The sequence below is a fragment of the Hypanus sabinus genome, chromosome 12 (assembly GCF_030144855.1).
Source record: "Hypanus sabinus isolate sHypSab1 chromosome 12, sHypSab1.hap1, whole genome shotgun sequence".
Lineage (NCBI taxonomy): Eukaryota > Metazoa > Chordata > Chondrichthyes > Myliobatiformes > Dasyatidae > Hypanus > Hypanus sabinus.
The window spans coordinates 53,503,121-53,523,599 of record NC_082717.1 but is presented as its reverse complement, the minus strand read 5'-3'; the positions used below and the strand labels follow the sequence as shown (position 1 = coordinate 53,523,599).

General features: G+C 40.5%; 1 protein-coding gene and 1 long non-coding RNA gene across 2 annotated transcripts in view; one reads left to right on the top strand and one right to left on the bottom strand.

The window, feature by feature from the left end:
* Positions 1-20,251, bottom strand: part of LOC132402885 (uncharacterized protein C2orf73-like) — a 35,217-nt gene extending 14,966 nt beyond the window's left edge. The window contains exons 1-3 of the mRNA XM_059985939.1: positions 20,092-20,251; positions 10,884-11,064; positions 9,873-10,032 (exon numbers count right to left, since the gene is read on the bottom strand). Coding sequence (XP_059841922.1) covers positions 9,873-10,032; positions 10,884-11,064; positions 20,092-20,192 — 442 coding nt within the window. The 5' untranslated portion in view covers positions 20,193-20,251. The remainder of the gene's footprint in view (positions 1-9,872; positions 10,033-10,883; positions 11,065-20,091) is intronic.
* LOC132402886 (uncharacterized) lies at positions 7,936-14,981 on the top strand. Its single transcript, XR_009515118.1, has 4 exons — positions 7,936-8,089; positions 10,085-10,203; positions 10,567-10,622; positions 14,576-14,981. It is a non-coding gene; the product is annotated as an uncharacterized LOC132402886 (long non-coding RNA).
* Positions 20,252-20,479: the final 228 nt, after the last annotated feature.

The following is a 20,479-nucleotide window of genomic DNA, read 5'->3' as shown; positions in this document are numbered from 1 at the left end:
CTCAAATTCATGTTGACTCTTTTAGGCCCTTAGTAAATTGATAAATGGGTGAATTATTGTCACATGTATCGAGACACAGTGAAAAACTTATCTTGCATACCATCAATACAGATCATTTCATTACAACAGTGCAGTGAGGTTGTAAAGGGAAAACAATAAAGAATGTAAAACAAAGTATAACATTTCCAAAGAAGATACAGTGCAGGGAGACAATAAAGTGTAAGGCCAAAATTAGATAGATTCTGAGGTTAAGAGTCAATTTTATCATTCTAGTGCAGGGGTTCCCAATCTTTTCTACCATTAACAAAGGGGTCCATGGATCCCAGGTTGGGAACCTCTGCACTAGTGGACTGTTTAATAGTCTAATAACAGTGGGATGGAAGCAGTTCCTGAGCCTGATAGATCCCCAACACAGTTATTATCCCCTTATTTTGCACTCAACTATAAAGCCTCGCTGAATGATCCTTAAGTAATTTCATCAGAGTACTATTGTGATGCTCCCCTCAATCAAAAATATGATTCCCTCTCTTCTCTTTCCTCCACCACTATCCTGCCTAACGTACATGTATCCCAGAGCTTTAAGCTGCCAGTCCTGTCCCTTCTTTAGCTGTGCTTCCCTAATGGCTCAGATATCCCAATCCCATGTGGCTATCCACAATGTAAATTCATCCAATTTACATATCAGGCCCCTGGCATTGAAATCAACACTTACAAAAATGCCATCCCCTTCTCGCAATTCCTTCGTCTCCACCGCATCTGCTCTCAGGATGAGGCTTTTCATTTCAGGACGAAGGAGATGTCTCCCTTTTTTAAAGAAAGGGCTTCCCTTCCTCCACCACCAACTCTGCTCTCAAACGCATCTCTCCCATTTCACGCATAAACTGCTCACCACCCCACTAGGGATAGGGGTCCCCTTGTCCTCACCTACCACCCTACCAGCCTCCGGGTCTAACATATAATTCTCTGTAACTTCCGCCACCTCCAACGAGATCCCACTACCAAGCACATCTTTCCCTCCCCCACTCTATCTGCTTTCCGCAGGGATCGCTTCCTATGCGACTCCCTTGTCCATTCATCTTCCATGTCCCTTCTCACCAATCTCCCTCTTGGCGCTTATCCACTTAGTGGAACAAGTGCTACACCTGCCCTTACACTTTCTCCCTCACCACCATTCAAGGCCCCAGACAGTCCTTCCAGGTGAGGCGACACTTCACCTGTGAGTCCGCTGGTGTAATATACTGCGTCTGGTGCTCCCGGTGCAGCCTTTTATATATTGGTGAGACCCGACGGAGACTGGGAGACCATTTTGCTGAAAACCTACGCTCTGTCTGCCAGAAAAAGCAGGATCTCCCAGTGGCCACACATTTTAATTCCACGTCCCATTCCCATTCTGATATGTCTATCCATGGCCTCCTCTACTGTCAAGGTGAAGCCACATTTAGGTTGGAGGAACAACACCTTCTATTCCTTCTGGCTAGCCTCCAACCTGATGGCATGAACATTGATTTCTTTAACTTCCATTAATGCCTCCCTCCCCTTCTTACCCTATCCCTTTTCTATTTATTTATTTCCTTTATTTTTCTCTTCTCCCTCTTTTTTCTCCCTCGGTCTCTCTCACAATCACTCCTTGCCTGCTCTCCATCTCCCTCTAGTGTTCCCTCCCCTTTTCTTTCTCCCTCGGCCTCCCATCCCACGATCCTTTCCCTCTCCAGCTCTGTATCACTTTTGTCAATTCGGCTCTTAGCTTCACCCCTTCCCCTCCTGTCTTCTCCTATCATTTTGGATCTCCGCCTCTCCCTCCCACTTTCAAATCTCTTACTATCTCTTCTTTCAGTTAGGCCTGACGAAGGGTCTTGGCCTGAAACGTTATCTGTACTTCTTCCTATAGATGCTGCCTGGCCTGCTGCGTTCCACCAGCATTTTGTGTGTGTTGCTTGAATTTCCAGCATCTGCAGATTTCCTCATGTTGACAATTTAATGCTGAGGACTTTTCATGCTCCCTGCTGTGTGCCTGCCTTTCTAATATTCAGCTTGCTGTCGCTGAATTCTGTATCACCTTCCAGTCTCTCATTTATCTCCCTGCTGCTTAGGATCCCACCCCCATGCCAAACTAGTTTAAACCCTCCCAAGCAGCACTAGCTAATCTGCCCACCAGCATATTGGTCCCGCCCCAGTTCAGGTCCAACTCATTCCTCTTGTACAGGACACTTCTGCCCTAGAAGAGATCCCAGTGGTCCAAAAATCTGAAACTCTGTCCCCAGCACATTTATTTGCCACATTATTCCATTCTTACCCTCACTATCATGACAATGGAAGTAATCCAGAGATAACACTACCCTCAAGATCTTGCTTTTTAACTTCTATCCTGTATTCACCCTGCAATGCTTCATCCCTTTTTCTATCAGCCATTTGTGCCGACATGCACAATGACTTTGTATACCTCACCCTGTCCCTTAAGAATGTTCTGCAGCTCCTCAGAGACCATGACACCAGGGAGGCAACACACCATGATGGATTCCTTTTCTCAGCCACAGAATCTCCTGTCTCCTAACTATCAAGACTCCTATCACTGTTGATGCTGCTGTCAATCACATCTCCTTCCTTTCCCGAACATCTGCACTCGCCTCATCTTCCCGTCGCATTACAGTGATGGAGTTCCTTTCGTCCTTCCCTACCACCCGATCAACCTCCACATCTAACACATCATCCTCCGCAACTTCCACCATCTCCAAAGGGATCCTATCATTAAACGTATCGTTACCTCCCCCCACTGCTTTCCACAGGGATCACTCTGTCCACAATTCCCTTATCCATTCGAACCTCCTCACTAATCTCCTTCCTGCCACCTATCCCTGCAACTGATCATACACCTCCTCCCTCACCTCTATTCAGGGCCCCAAACAGTCCTTCCAGGTGAGGCAATACTTCACCTGTGAATCTACTGGGCTCCCCTATTGTTCTCGATGCAGCTTTCTCTACCTTGGTGAGACCCGTTGTAAATTGGGGGATTGCATTGTTGAGCACCTCTGCTCCATCGGCCAAAAGCAGAACTTCCCACTGGCCAAACATTTTAATTCTGATTCTCATTTCCATTCTGACATATCCATCCACGGCCCCCTCTTGTGCCAAGATAAGGCCATCCTCAGGGTGGAGGAGCAAAACCTTATATTCCATCTGGGTCGCCTCCAACCTGATGGCCTGAACATCAATTTCTCTCTCTGGTTGAAAAAATTCCTCCTCCTTGCTTCCTCTATTCCCACTCCGACCTTTCACATCTATCACTTCCCTACCTATCTCTTTCTCCTTTGGTTCACTCTCCTCTCCCCTCAGAGTCCCTCTTCTCCAGCCCCTGACCTTTCACACCCATAACATCTGTTGACTTTTTCCATTCAGATTCTTGTTTCTTGCTCAAGACAAAATTCAGTCTTTTTTAATGCCCTTGTGTTATTCTTTATTACAGGATATATCCACACCATGATGCAAGCAATCTGTCATTATTATGTCAAATAAGCTTATTATTATTTGAGCCAATCATCTTATTTCAGTCAGATAAACTGCCTTTAATTTTTAACCTTTTGCTGTTTTTCTCTTTATATTGCTTTATTCACCAATACACTCGCTGTTAAACACTTCTAATTGTCCATCGTTTGTCAAATAACTATTTTGCTTTTTACCTCAGTTGTTTGAATTTACAACCCTTCCCACATTTGCAAAACATTCTACATCTTAACAGAACAATGGCTTCCTTTGAAAATACATTGTTAGTATCTGCTTATTTAATTACAATTAAACACATTTTGTTTGGCATTTAAGGCCTAATCTAATATTCAGTTATTCAGATACCTTATGATGCTAGAACATTCTTTTGAAATGGCAAATAGAATTAATAACTGAAATAAGTTTTAAATCATTGTATCTTGCTGCAATAGGCTATTAATTCTACCAAAATAGACAAAAGTAACTTCCTCAATGCTACCCTCACCTGCATCTCTTCCATTTTGTGCATGTTTGTCCTCACCTCATTACTGCCAGGATCACTGGGATTACTGCCTGTGCTACGCGACAGTGAGAATAGGAATAGAATGAGGTGGAGGGTAAATGTGTGGCTGAGGGATTGGAGCAAGGGGAAAGGGATTCAGATTTCTGGATCATTGGGACCTCTTTTGGAGCGGGTGTGACCTGTACAAACAGGACGGGTTGCACTTGAATTCCAGGGGGACCAATATCTTGGCAGACAGAGCTGTTGGGGAGGGTTTAAACTAGTTTGGAAGCGGGGTGGGAATCAGAATGTGAGTGCAGAGATTAAGGTAGAAGGACAAGGGCATGATGCTAAGAGTTCTGAGTTGATGAGGAAGGACAGGCAGGGCACAGAAAATAATTGTAGCCACTTAAAGGGGTTGAAATGTGTCTATTTCAATGCTAGGCGTATTAGGAACAAGGAGGATGAACTTAGAGCATGGATTAGTACATGGAACTACGATGTTGTGGCTTGGTTGGAGAAAGGGCAGGATTGGATGATGCAGGTCCCAGGGTTCAGGTGCTTTAAAAGGAACAGGATGGGAGGTAGAAAGGGAGGGGCAGTGGCATTGCTGGTCAGGGATAGTATCATGGCTATTGAAAGGGAGGACGCTGCAGAGGGAGTGTCCACTGAGTCAGTCTGGGCGAAAGTCGGAAATAGGAAGGGATCAATCACTGTGCTGGGAGTAGTCTATCAGCTCCCAAATAGCCCTCGGGACACCGAGGAGCAGATAAGCAGGCAGATTTTAGAATGGTGCAGGAAATACAGGGTGATTTCAACTTCACTCATATTGACTGGCACCTCCTGAGTGCAAGGGGGATAAATGGGGCTGAATTTGTCAGGTGTGTTCAAGAAGGATTCCTGACGCAGTATGTGGACTGACTGACGAGAGGAGAGGCCATACTGGATCTAGTTCTTGGTAATGAACCTGGTCAGGTGACAGACCTCTTGGTGGGGGAGCATTTTGGTGAGAGTGACCACAACTCCCTTAGCTTCAGCATAGCTATGGAAAGGGATAAAATCAGACAAAATGATAAAGTGCTTAACTGGGGAAGGGCTAACTTTGAAGGGATGAGGCAGGAACTGGCGAGAGTAAATTGGAAACAGATGTTCAAAGGGGAAAGCACAGAAGTAATGTGGGAGAAGTTTAGGGACCACTTGAGCTGAGCTCAGGATAGGTTTGTCCCACAGAGGCAAGGAAAAACTGGTAGGAAAAGGGAACTGTGGCTGACGAAACACGTGAGGCAACTTGTCAAGGGGAAAATGGAAGCAAATGTTAGATATAAGAAACAGGAAGTAGGAGGGGCTTATGAGAAATATAGAATAGCCAGGAAGGAGCTAAAGAAAGGACTTAGGAGAGCTCGAAGGGGGCATGAGAAGGCCTTAGCATGCAGGATTAAGGAAAACCCAAAGGTGTTCTATGCATATGTGAAGAATAGGAGGATGACGAGAACAAAGGTGGGACCGCTCGACTGTGCTCTTTTCCATAGATGTTGCTTGGCCTGCTGAGTTCCTGTATTGTGTGTGTGTTACAAAGGTAATTACTCGGTGGGATGCAGAAAGCCAATAACAAGAAGAGTTATAACATGAAAACCAAAAATATTCAGAGAGAGCAGCCAACTTTCTGGACCATGTTAATCAATACCTACCAAAAGTAAATTCCCACCCATAATATCCCAGTCTAAACCCATTATTGGCATGGCTCCAATTAACTAGAGTGATGTTACCTTTTATCAGCTTCACAGTAATTAAAACATTTGGTAAAATTTGAAATGGTATAAACGTGTTGCATCATGACTCCCTTACTTTTCACTCCTGCTCACAGGAATCTCTATCATGCTTACACATAACCTGCCTGTCAAAATTTCAGTGGTTAAGATGCATTAAGCTTCTCAATACTTAATTTCAATTATTTATTTATTAATTGGGTTCTCTTCATCTAGTTTTAGGACTTGCGTAAAGATCTGATCACATTTTAAGTCATATTCATGCAGAACTAGAGAAAATTCTGCAGCGTTCACAAACTTTCTAGCACCGCTGTACATGTCAGAAGAATTCCCACTGATCATAAAGAAAAATGGCATCAGACATTTCAAGTCAGCTCCTCACCACCCAGCAACAAATGGGTTTGCCCAAAGGTTGAGCCAAACCTTCAAGAAGTCCATTAAAGCAATGGACAAGAAGGACTTTTCTCTACAGTACAAGGTGGACAAATTCCTTTTTGTGTATCGGAACTCTGTTCACGCGACAACAAATCAAACACCTGCAATGCTGTTCATGAGCAGAAATCTGAGATCGCGCATAGACCTCCTGAAACCAGACTTCTGGAGGGAAGTACAGAATAAACACTTCAGCTAACTGCAACGAGAAGCAGCAAGGAGCTTCAAGATGGACAGGAAGTCCTAGCAGGTGATTCCCAAGAAGACGAGTGGATACCTGATAGGATCGCTACAAGAACTGGATTGATGTACACAGTGGATGTTGGAGATCCGACATGGAGATGTTATGTGGACCAGATATTGGATGTTCAACCAAAGAACACACCTGAGTCAACCACATCCAATAAAACAGACACATTACAGTCACCGGACTTACCTCTCAGCGATGATGTCTCTGACAGCAACGTGACATCAAAAACTGAGAACGTTGTCTTAGACAAGACACTCACCAAAACTGCTGCCAGTCCACAGGTCCAGAGGCACAACGAGAATGTTATTGTTGACCACCTCACTAAACTTCGAATCTATGATCTCCTCAGCCTCTCAGATAACCCTGAGTACATATACCTGCACCTCCTGTTTCCTGATCTGGTCTGTCAGGAGCTGCCCTGGATGCATATTTAGCAGATGTAGTCATCGGGGGTTCCCTGACTTCCCACATCTCATGTTCCTGATCAGGGCAGCTGTAGGGTAAACCTGTTGATAGATTAGGATGCTAGTGTGTGCGAGAGAGAGAGAGAGAAAGCGCAAGGGAGATACCACATCATGGTATGGCTTACATTGCCATTGTTTCTGGCACAAACTATTGGAGAGATTTGTCAGGAAACAATTCTGCACAAATAATTGTAAGACCTGAAAGGATTTTCCTGAAATAAGAGATTGCATGTTATATAGTTTGGAAACTGAAACGTTTGCGTGCATAAAATTTTCATGTGTGTAGTCACAATTTTAGTCATGGCATTGTTATATGAATCCTTTGGCTCACCATAGATCCATGAACAACAATTGAAAAATCAACTATAAAACAGTTATCAACATTCCTAGATTTGATCTGACAGATAAAAAATATAACAAAAGGCAGCAATTTGATGGAACAGTATTCTGTAGAAGACCTTTACAATCTATACACATTAAAAATAAAGTATTGGGAAAAAGCTTTTCCAGGTTTTATATTGAACAGGCCAATATTGAACAGCGGATGTGTAAATCAGACAGAAAGCACAAGCTACTTTCGATATCATAAAGCATTACCAGGTACTTCATCGAAATTTGAGGAGGATTGGCTGAGGTTGGCTGAGATAGGTGCGGTTCAGGAGAGGAGAAATGAGTGGAAGGCCTTTGGGAGAAAATAACACTGAAAAGCAGTATTGCTGATTGGATGATGAAAAAGAAAAAAATGTCTGGAGGTGAAAATCAGAAGAGAGCTCTTAAAAATAAAGGAAATGCCCGAAGCTAATAATAAGGTAGAGAGAGGCTATATATATCTTTTGGTCGTAGATGGGTTAATGGAGGCAGTAGAGGCATGATTATGAATGGAATAGAAAATCTTTGGACAGAAGAGGATGATTGACATCAAATACCTTGCTGAAGTTGTGATCAATGGGGATACAAGAGACTGCAGATACTGTAATCTGAACTCTGCAAGAACTCAGTGGGTTGAGCAGCATCTGTGGAAGGATGCAGTCTTCCTAGTGCAGAGCTCTAAAATTTGATCATTTCTTTCCTGACACAGATGAAGCTCAACCCATAGAGTTCTTCCAGTAAATTGTTGATGCAGAAATTGTGATAAGTCTGTGGCCATGGATTGGAAGAGAGACAATTAGTATTTGGGACCATAACCCTTGGGCCTCAGGTAACAGCTTTACCAATAATCTGACGAGTGAGAACCCCAGGTCTTCCAAGTTTGGATGATATACAGGTAGCTGTGCATGGAAGGACTGAGAAAGGTAATGGAAAAATGTTTGGTGTTATCATTACACAATGTAAGAAAACCACAAGCCTGAAGATCTTTCCTCATGTCTTGTCTCATTCATTTATTAACGGACTGGAAGACAATTGGTTATTTGATCCTTCAATAAGTTTTATTTAAAAAGTAATTTAGCGACAAGTAGAATTTCCGTTTTGTGTTGACTCCCACACGATTTCTGCTTAGTTCTACACTAAAACATTCATATCATCACATAAAGACCTATTGTACACATTCTGCATTTCTTAAAGGAGCACACGCCCAATATTATATAAACCACATAAATTACAAAGAGCAGCAGAGAAATGAGTAAGAGAAGCAGAACAAGGACTGAATATGGCTAATTCCCAAGGTCATGACACAATATTACAGATATTTAAGCTATGTTCAGTTAAGTAGAACTTTATACAAGAGAGCCCCACCTCTACATTTAAAGTATGTACTTCATAGGGGAGGATCTCACAGCTGCGAACACATTTCTGGACAATGAGTGAATCAGCCATTCCCATGTCAGCTGTGAGTGAACATTTATTTTCTGTGTCCAAAGATTTTGGATAAGGTTTCTTGTGTATAGGAACAATGGATCTGAATTGAAAGGAAATGCCAGCAGTTCAGTGACTGGACATCAGAATTTCCCTACATTGATGCCAGATTGGGATTTCTGGGCATGCATGTGCGACTACTCCACTTGAATAACTTGTGCACTGTTATACTTACTTGAATCCAGCCTAGAGTTCTATTCTCATTTCAGTTAAGAAGAATAATATAATGGATTAATACATGAGATATGTTTAGATTATTTTTAATAAGTTCAATCAAATGTTTTAAATACTTCACACATTTTAGTTTATTTGCATTTGGCAATATTTTAAAAATATTTGAATGTCTTGATGAAACAATCATAGTTTGGAATATTTTTGGATGTCTTAGAATGTCTGACACAGTCCCAGTGTTTTGACAGCTTTAACTGCTGCTGTGTAACTTGCAGGTTAGCTTAGTCAATTGTCACTGCTTTTCCAGTTTTATGGGAGACCTGTTCTAATCGCCCAAATGATATAATTTATTAAACAGTCTGCCTTCATCCAGCACAACCTTAGCAGGTGATGAAATAATCTATGCTTGAACTTTATTCAGAGAACAATGTTCTCTGAACCACACAATTCAGGACAACAGTCATTAGCACAGGAAAAGATGCTCCTCATACTCAATGCTCCTGAGCTTCCATTAGCATTTCTATTTCCAATATTAGTCAGCAGGTAGCTTTGCAAAATGATAGGCAATTAAATAATAATTATTTTACATGAATTTCATCTTAGCTTTTTGGTGTAACTGTACACTCAGTAGAATTTTTGTACAGCCTGCCTAACTTCATTTAGAATCTGCTGCATGAGCAGACAGGTGGAACACGCTGTCAGAATGACTGGATTCAAAGTCAGAAACGGGAGACGAAAGGGAATTGTGCAAATTGATTTTGCCTGCTCCCATTCAGATACCACTTCAGATATCACTGTTTTGAACATATTGCAAGTTGCTATCTTCTTTGTCAGTTTTGAAGTGATATTGCACTTCTTTCATTATTATCTGTGTAACTAGTTACATACAATTACTATAGTTTACCTGGAAAATAATTACATTGAATAGGTAAGTCACCCTTATGACACCTGCTTACCTATGCCTGAACAAGGGTATTTGTTTGGATTACATCCATGTCTTGTTTGTGGATTTGGTTTGGAGACAAGGTTCTGGAAATCATGTCTTTGGGTGCTTTCCAAGCTGTAACTTGGGATGTGCTGCATCAGACTGGGAGTTTCATGCGCCATCCACTGAAACTTGAACAAAATGAGGTTATTGCAAAGTAATGTTTATTATTCTTCCTTACAGATGTGCTAAGGCCACTCCTATTTATTCCATGCAATGTTCCTGCACTCTGCCTACAGACCTGCTAACATGAGAATGCTCGAATGACCAAAAACAGGAAAGAAAGAATTATGTTAATCCCTGTATCTTTCTCTGATGTGCAAATGGTGCAATTTTGATCCATGACTCATCATAACATACATTTTATTGATGTGTCTATCTCACTGTTTCTCTTCAATTTCTTCCTGTTTGTTTTCATTTAACTTCAAAATGAAAGACAAAGCAATTGGATTTGAATTGACTATAAAATATAACTGATACCAGTATAATTTACTAGCCTTGCTTGATGAAATACTTGAATATTTACCTACCCTATGAAAAATAAAATGTATATAATTTATTTCTATCATATCTTTGATCTTATCTTCCTGTTTATGATTTGGATTTATATCATCTGTACAGTGTTTTAAATAAATTTTACGTAGAAAATCCTTAACCAATTTCAGTTTATAGTCATAAACTCAAGTTGTTTTTCCTTTACTCAAAACTGATTCTCATCAAGGTGAGGTACATGTTGCTTTTAGAACCCGGTTTTAGATAAACCTCATTCAATGTCTCTTTGTTTGGTTTAGCATTTGTTTGTGTGATTAAATTGCTGCAATACACTGTGGAATAGAAATGAAAATTGTTCAGAAGAGAAGTAGATTTTCAGACCATATAAAACAAGTGAAGAATAGTTGTATGGGTATGATATTAAAGGAAGAGTACACTGTTTATATAAGGCAGAATAATTAAAATATTCTTTTGTGTACATATTGCTTACCTGCTCTGACATTGCAGCTTTAGTTTCCATATATGCAAAAGGCTCATTTATAAATCTTGAATTAGTTCTGATACATCTTGCATAATGTGGTTGAGGTTTATGACGATTTGGTGATCTTGGACGTTGAGAGAGACACTTTGTGCTGTCCTGGATTCTGCTAAATATTCCTAAAGGGTTAGGGCTGAAACCATATGACAAAACCATTAATTAATTAGGTGCTTAGCCAAGTTGAACAGCAATAATAAACAAATAAACAGAATAATTTATGTCCATTTTAAGGCTAATGCATTTTACAACTAATTTATCTCATGGCAGATACAGTCTCCAACAGAGGAGGCTGACAATTAGCTTGTTGCTAAGCATTTCTGTGATGTCTCAAATATGCCAATTCTGAAAGCAGGAGTGAGTGCTTGAGGATAAGAAAGCTTTTACCTCAAATACACTAATGAATGATGGAGATGAGGAATAGGATGCAAGTAGCATGAATGAGAAGAGCTTGAAGAGGAAAGTAGAAAAATGAGAAAGACAATGGCTAGGACAGAGATGGGGCTCAGTCTATGTTTGGTTACTGGGCAAATGATAGAGCAGGGAGGCAACTAATTGAATGGTTTTCAGAATTAACATATTAACACATTACCAAAATACCTAGCAACAAGTGATTTGCCCACCTCCTTTATCAGAGACTTCACATAATATATGAAATCACTTAAATTATTTCCAACACAGAGGAAATTTCATAAACATAAATAAAAATGCTTATTTGTATCATGAAAAGCTTCTAATGCTGTGACAAAGGAAATAATACTCTTGAAGAATTAGTGAAAATCATAAAAAAAGGAAATGATTAGTGGTAAACTAAAAACCAACCTTGCCTTAAGGATAGTGATATGGGTTGAAAAGGATAGTATTTGCTGGAAATATGAGATCTGGAAAGAGTTGAGAATATAACCAGCTAAGCACCCTAAAAGGGAAATTTTCAATTTATGCAAGTTCACAATAGAGCAATTTCCCTGTGTATATGACAATGGGTCATGTGCAAAGCATGGCCACACAATGATGTCCAGTATCGTGCGTTACTTCCAAAGTGCAAACTGACAAATACAATCTCCCACCAAGCTCTTACAGTAATAGTCCTCAACATGAATTGCACGGATGGTATGTTGCCTCCCAGGTGCTGGGGTCAGTGATGTCTTGAATCACATCTACAGCACTTTGGAGAGGGAGGGAGAATAGCCAGATGTCTTGGTACACATTCGTACCAATGACATAAAAAGGAAAAGACTGAGGTCCTGAAGAAAGAATTTAGAGAGCTGGGCAGAAAGCTGAGAATCAGGACCACCATGGTAGTAATTTCTGGATGCTACCTGTGCCACGGGCCAGTGAGGGGAGAAACAGGATGATTTGGCAGATAAATGGGCTGAGAAGCTGGTGCAGGGGGCAGCTTCAGGATCTTGGATCATTGGGATCTCTTCTGGGGGAGCTATGACCTGTAAAAAAGTTGCACCTGAACCTGAGGGGGACCAGTATTCTCACTGGCAGGTTTGTTAGAGCTTTGGGGAGGGCTTAAACTAATTTGGCAATGGGGAGAGTGAACCAGAGTGAAGGGTCTCAGGATAGGATGGATGGCAAAAAGCAAAGATAGCAAGCAGTCAGACTGTCAGGAAGGGCAAGCAGACAATAGGACAAAATTGCAGTCAGCAGGGTGAATATCAGCAAATTAAAGAAGTAGCATCAAAAAAGGATAGCAAATACAGTACTCAGAGCGTTATATCTCAATGCACACAGTATAAGAAGTAAGATGGATGATTAATTGGAAGCTGAATATCCAAGCTTACACATTGTATCAGAGGGATTGGAAGGTGGGCAGAGGGGGTGGCATAGCTCTGTTGGTAAAGAATGGCATCAAATCATTAGAAAGATGTGACATAGGATCAGAAGATGTTAAACCATTGTGGGTTGATTTAAGCAACTGCAAGAGGAAAATAACCCTGATGGCAGTTATATATCCATGGTATTACAGGAAAGCTACTGGCATGGTTAGAGCATTGGCTGATTGGTAGGAGGCAACAAGTGGGAATAAAAGGATCCTTTTCTGGTTGGCTGCCAGTGACTAGTAGTGTTCTGCAGGGGTCGGTGTTGGGACCACTTCTTTTTATGCTGTATATCAATAATTTAAAAGATGGAATAGATGGCTTTGTTGCCAAACTTGCAGATGATACGAAGATTGGTGAAGAGGCAGGTAGTGTTGAGGAAACAGGAAGGCTGCATTAGGACTTGGACAGATTAGGAGAATGGGCAAGAAATTGGCAAATGAAATACAATGTTGGAAAATGCATCGTCATGCATTTTGGTAGAAGAAATAAATGTGCAGACTATCTTCTAAACAGGGAGAAAATCCAAAAATCTGAGATGCAGAGGGACTTGGGAGTCCTTGTCCAGAATATCCTAAAAGTTAACTTGCAGGTTGAGTCAATGGTGAGGAAGACAAATGTAATGTTAGCATTAATTTCAAAAGGTCAAGATTATAAGTGCAAATATGTGATACTGAGGCTTTATAAGGCAGTTTCAGGCCTCACCTTGAGGAGTTTGAACAGTTTTGGGCTCCTTATCTAAGAAAAGATGTGCTGGCATTGGAGAGGGTTCAGGGGACATTCACAAGGATGATTCCAGGAATGAAAGGGTTATCATATGTGGAATGTTTGATGGCTCTGGGCCTGTACTTACTGGAATTTAGAAGGATGAAAGGGGATCTCATTGAAACCTTTCGAATGTTGAAAGGCCTAGACAGAGTAGATGTGGAAAGGTTGTTTCCCATGATGGGGGAGTCTAGGACAAGAGGGCACAGTCTCAGAATAGAGGGATATCCATTTAAAACAGAGATGCAGAGAAATTTCTTTAGCCAGAGGGTGGAGAATTTGTTACTACAGGCAGCTGTGGAGGCTAGGTTGTTGATGTATTTAAGGTGAAGATTGATAGGTTCTTGACTGGGCATCAAAGGTTACGGCAAGAAGACCAGGGAGTGGTGCTGAGGAGGAGAGATAAAGGATCATCCATGATTAAATGGTGGAGCAGACTCACTGGGCCAAATATCCTAATTCTGCTCCCATGGCTTATGGTCTTCAAGTACTAACAACCCTAGTTGTGAGCAAATATAGGAACTACACTTCTTCAATAGAGGGTGGGACGTATTGGTCTCACCAGTGCAGGGGGCACCTGGCAAGGATCTAAATCATCACCATCATCCTTCCTTTGTCCCTAAAAGGGAAAAAGGCTGTCGTATCTGCAACATTAGCTATTGGGACCACTAGCTACAGTGGCGTGGGTAAAGGTGGGTCCTTAATTTATACTGAAGTGGACCATCTTGTTAAAAGCTATTTATACATTTTGCTGAAAGTGTCACGATTGGGTAAGTAAATTAAGTGACTGTGCAACTTAATACAAATAATTGTGAAGTCCACTCTCCTCTCCTGCAAGATTCCTTCTTCTCCAGCCCTTTGCTTTGTCCACCCACCACCTCCCAGTTTCTTACTTCATCACCCTTCCCCCACACACCTGGCTTGACCTATCACCTTCTAGCTTGCCCTTCTTCCCCCTCCCCCCACTGTATCATTTTGTCATCTTCCCCCTTCCTTTCTAGTCTCAATGGAGGGTCTTGGGCGTGAAATGTTGACTGTGTTTGTTCATCTCCATAGATGCTGCCTGACCTGCCGAGTTCCTTCAGCATTTTGTGTGTGTAGCTCTGGACTTCCAGCATCTGCAGAATCTCTTGTGTTTATGAATTGTGAAGTAATAGCTGTCGGATCATCATATTCTACTAGGATATAAAGAGTAAATGACTGGAACTTTGGGAGGAATTGAACAGGCAGATCTTGAAGTACAAGTCCCTATCTGCCTGGAAGTGGCAACACAGATGAAAAAAGTGTGAAGATGTCCTTTTCATATGCCTTCCTTTTATAAAGCTGGTGTGTTCAGTATAAGGAGTGGGATTGCAATGGCCTTAAACATTGGTTTAATAACTTTGACTTTCCCTCTGGCTTTCAAGAGGTCACCCTTTCTGAAGGAAGAAGACATGATCTAATTTTCATCAACTCATATGGGCAGGCAATGTTGCCACAGCTGCCAACCAGCTGGGCCAACTTCCCCACATTGCAGACAGTCTTAAAGTTCTTAGAGGGCTCTTCACCAGTTTGTTCATACTTATCTAATACCTGGGAGAACTGTGTGCACCCCCCCCCCCCCCATCTCAGCTGGAACTGTGTTGCTTGTACTGTCCCTTTGAGAATCTGCCATTGAGATTTCACCCACTGTGCTACATGCTGAGAACTGTGAGAACTCTCACCTTATCAACAGGAAACACCAAACTGATAGCAATGAAGAAAAGCAGACAGTGCTATTCTTTGAAACTTGCAAATTAATTCCTCAATTTCCCTATGACTTTTGCAGCATTAGGGTAAATGATGTCAGAATTTGTTGCCCACAAGTTTGGCCAATATTCTGTCCAATATCAACATAATTAAACTGAATCACCATCAAATTGCTATTTGAGCATTTTGGCTAAACCATTTGAGTTTGATTGAAAAAACAAAAAATACTCCAAAACAAGCAGCATGAAAATCTGATAAGTAACTATGCTTGTTTTTTTTAAAGTATTTGACAAAGGAACTCCTCTGCATCTCAGTGGGTGACTGAGTAATTAGTATATGCTTTACATTCTTCATCAGGAAAGTAGGAATCTTAAAACATGGTGATGCATTTCCACTTCAGCTAGATTCCAGCAGCTCAAATCATTGAATCATCAATATAAAAATCACAGATCAAGCAGAGGCCTACATTGCAGAGTCTGCCAGTGTAAGCACTTTCTGACTTACAACTATGAAACATTTTTTGCTTGCTGTTAACACTTTTTATTTCAATACTTCCCAGCTCTATAAAGTACCAGTGATGATCTTGGGCTATATTATTTAAATCAATCCTGACTTGGGGAGATTGCTGTTCTGGCAATTTGCACAGCTGGGGGATTGAACTCGGCCCCTGGCCATTAGATGGCAAACACATTAAGTAGGGATATGATGATCTTTGCTCTCAAAATATGTAAAAGAACTTCTCACAAATTCGTAAAGTGTCTGGTCTGATCTATAGATTTTCGTGGAATTTGGGCAGCTCAAGTATATTGTACTCTGTGCACATTGAAGCCAAAGGTTGCTACCCTGGGGGAATTGGCATTGGTGTACTCAGTAATCAGGAGGGAACCAAATTCCAGAATAATACTGTCACTTTTTCAGCACATATCATTTTACTGGAGATAAAAATGGAATTTTAATTCAACCCTCTGAAACAGTCAAAGCTATGCACCTAAAGAAAGGAAACGAGGATATCAGGATAAGAATTGAAACATCATAAAATAATATCTATATTACAGAAAATAATCATAAAAGACAGGTATTTGGACCATATGATGGAAATGACCAATGCATCAACATTAATAGAGTTTGAAAGGTAGTGGAAGACAAAAAAAAACACAGTACTGATGACGTAACTCTCTACTCCCGAATCGTGTAACAGCCATAACAAGAACAGAACAAAAGTTTTGATAACAAAATAACGCTGTGAGTCCTACTGCCTTCTGCCTTTACTTTCTTTCAGTCCATCAAACTCTCAATCACTGAACATAGCTTTCTGGCCCTACCTTAGCTGATATTGTTAACCTCTATAGTATGGTACTGTTACTGTCCCCTTTCAGACCCACTTTTCTCATCTCGCTCCTAAAAAAAGACAATCGCATTGCTCCTATTTTCTTGCACTGATCTGGCACCAGTCTGTACTAGATGACTGCTCAAAATCTAACGTCCTCTAATGCTCTTCCCTCTGGTTTCTGAAGTGTTTCTAAATATTTCTGATGGAAACATTTAAAAATATTCAATTAGATTTAAATAATTTTAATTAGTAATTTTAAAACACAAACAAATAATTAAGACACTCAAAAACTCAACATTGGCAAATGTAGTGAAATAATTCATCTCCACTCAACTGACCTTGCTTAATTTTACTGCACAGGGTCGTCAATACCGTTTAATAACCATCCAAAGCTGAAGGGCTGAATGCAAGGTGGTATCAGAATTCCACATGATCAAAAACAAGAGTGTTTGGCTGAGTTTGTAAGGATGTCAAAGAACTGCTGAGGCCCTAACTACTAATAAATTGTGGTTCCCCATGCAACTGTGACGGCTTGGTTCCATCAATTTCGGGGAAAAAAATTTTGCTTCTCATTATAAATTATTTTCCATTGCCAATCCTTTTGCAACACAGATTTTTCACTGCATCTTGGTACGTGTGAAACAATACCAATACCAATACATAAGCTATCTCCTTGGTAACTGCCCATGGCTAAACTATATTGTTTGCATCCTTTGTGTCAGATTTGACCTGGAGATAAGCATTTGATCAGATATTCACACTGACAGTAAGATTGTATTCTTCAGCAATTTTCATGCTACCTCACTCTGCCTCAGGGTTATCTGCTGCTGACACCATCATCCATGTTTTATTCTGCACAGACCTATCTCTTCCAATGCATTCCATAATGTTAAACATTAAAAATAGCTGCCTGGATACTGACATACCAAATCTTGTATACCTATCATCACACTCCATGCTTTCTCCCTTACACGGACAGCATTTCACTTCCAAGTTCTTCATCAATGTTTTCAATTCACTCCATGGGCCTCATTCCTCTCTGTATTTGTAATATCATCCACTCACACAACCCTTTAAAAGATCTACACTCCTCCAAAACTGGCACTTGGCCCATTCTTGCTTTCACAAGATCCATCATACTTTCAACTGCCAGAACCCATACCTCTCTTATTTCTTTACCTCAATTTTCTCCATTAAGAAAGTCCTTTAAAACTACTACTTTGACTAAACCATTGGCTTTCGGCCCAGATATCTCTCCCTTTACTTGGCTTTGCATTAAAATTCACTGGATAAGATTTAATGAAAAACATTCTGATGTTTTATTATAAAAACGGTTGAAAAGTAAAAGCATTTGTTATTGCAGATGGGTTCTTTACTCTGAAATGTTTGTAGATTGCTGATATAAATATGGTGCTTTTAGACACTGGTTTTCATTTGAATTACACTATCTGTTACTTGCCAACAATCAAAATGATAAAATCTACTGTATAAATGTTTGACAGTACTAATGCTGCTGTGATATTATTTCATACTCATATAATCAATAAATATGCATTACTCTAGCTAATAAACTCGAAGATAATGTGATACAATTCTACATCAGTCTCTCTTGGGACCATCTGAAATTTATGAATACTCAGCATAGTTCAGGTTATAAATGCAAATGCACAGAGTTTGAAGCACCTGCATTGATTAATTGTCTCGGCAACACCACGTGAACAATAACTGGGCACATAGGAACTAACACTTCCTTTGGCCAATGTCATTTTGGAAAGGCACCTTGCCAAATTATAAATTTCAGAGAACTGAAGTATAGCAGACCAACATATGGTTAAGATATCATCAGGCTGGTTTTCAAACTGAGAATTCTGGAACATCAAGAGAATTTCCTTAACACATCAGCCAATTCCACAGCATAATATCGGTGAAGACTGAAACTGGTGGTAACGGCTACACTGAGAAGTTGTCCCAGATCATTTAAGGATGTAATGGCTGCAACAGACCAGTGAATATTTACAACAACCACACCCAACAGATGTTGGGAAATGGCCGATAAAATACAAGATCTGGTGCTCCCTCAATCTCATGGTCTCTGCAATCTAGGGCTTAAATCACTTTTTCCTCACAAAAATAATGCATTTCCTGTTTAATGATTTCAATATTCCCTGATAGCTTTAATTACTTGGAAAAATAATTCTGTATCTTTCATCAAATGTCTTTGGCATTGCAGGAGACTTTATGTGGGAGAAATAAAATGTTCCAAATTTCCAAGTCAGACTGGCCATGGAAAGAGAAGTACTGAAAATAATGTCAATGAAATGTATAAAAGTGTAATAGAGAGAGAAGTAAACAAAAATTGGAAAAGTTAAGGAAAGAGAAATGTTAAATGGTGCAGTGACCATTTATTGATAGATATGGTTTACCACAGTTAACATCAAATTTGGTAAAAAACAAAGGGTGCCACTGGAAACGGCACACCTATCGTAGACCCCAATTTAAAAGCTTTTGCTTTTGTAACTGCTGGTTAAACAGCCAAGCAGAAATAGAGCTTTCAGTTGACTCATACCATTGCATGCATCTTTAGATGACTTCCTTGAAAACACAACATAGTTCAATGCCAGTAAACCCATCAGAGTTAGACTTTAGACACAGATTAAATTCCCTTTTTTATGGGGAGTTTACAAGAGCTAATGTTTTTTCTTTGTTGTGATCATATTTTCAGCTCCTTAGAATTGTGCATTCACACCTTTCTTCCTTTTTCCATTCCTTGTGCATACCATGTTGACGTTTCTGATACTGTCAAACTCTGAATCACATATGACTAGCAGTTCAGACACTGTCACTTTGAATTCCTAAATATAGGATTCATTTAGTGAATAGCCTGCCAGATCACCACATGAATGTTCCTTTCAGGCCTGTATGCATTTTGAAACCAGTTGATTTTCTCTGTCCCTACAGTCCATAAAGTGAGGAAATAGTAACCCATGGTGAAGATGGTAGAATCACCACTTGCATTTACCTCTGCAAATCACCATCATAATGACTAAATGTGGGAAAAAAATGCGTTTTCACCGTATCTGTGCCTCTCATTATCTCATACACCTGTATTAAGGTCACACTCAATCTCTTACACTCCAAGGATTACAGTCCCAGGCATTCATCTTCCTATAACTCAGGCCGTCTGCTATCTGAATTATAACCTTAGTCCAAGCACCCAGGTACCCTTATTAATAGAATTAAGCAAGGGTGTTTTCTTAAAAATCAGTTTCCGTATTCAAGTACATGGCCAGTAAGTTAAGTAGTAAATCAGGGTATCTTTGGAAAATAATGGTATTTTGCCCTCTCGTATATATTATAATTTGTTGAGATTACAGGTAAATACAGGGTTTTATTATCACTTATCGGTTAGTTCTCTACCCTTTATTAGTCTAGTTTGGAACAACGTTGGAGGAGTGCAGTAAACCGGTTCTTCCTCCACCTTGCTCATTGAAGAGACTGCTCAGAACATACTCACTTCAACTGGCTGGACACCGTTTGCTCTCCGCAAGCACGTCCCTGCGCAAGCTGATGCATTTTGTCGTCGGGACTCGTGGGAACAAGTGATAACAGCTGCATTAAGCTCTGCCCGAAGTTTGCTCGCAGAACACTGATAAAGTTCACCTGGCAAATTTCATGTTGCCTGTCAGTTGCTAAGCTACGCGACTGCGTCTGCAACCCGGCAACCAGGCAGGTCTATATGCACAGCGCATTGCACCACATGCAATAACTTGCGAGATCCTATTTTTCATGATCATGTGAGGGTGTATGTATCTTAAACATCCTGAAGGTTGCAAAATTCTTAATTATTCTGACTTTCGTTTCTTTATTTCTGTATTCTGCTCGGCTTTGGCATTCTTATTTTG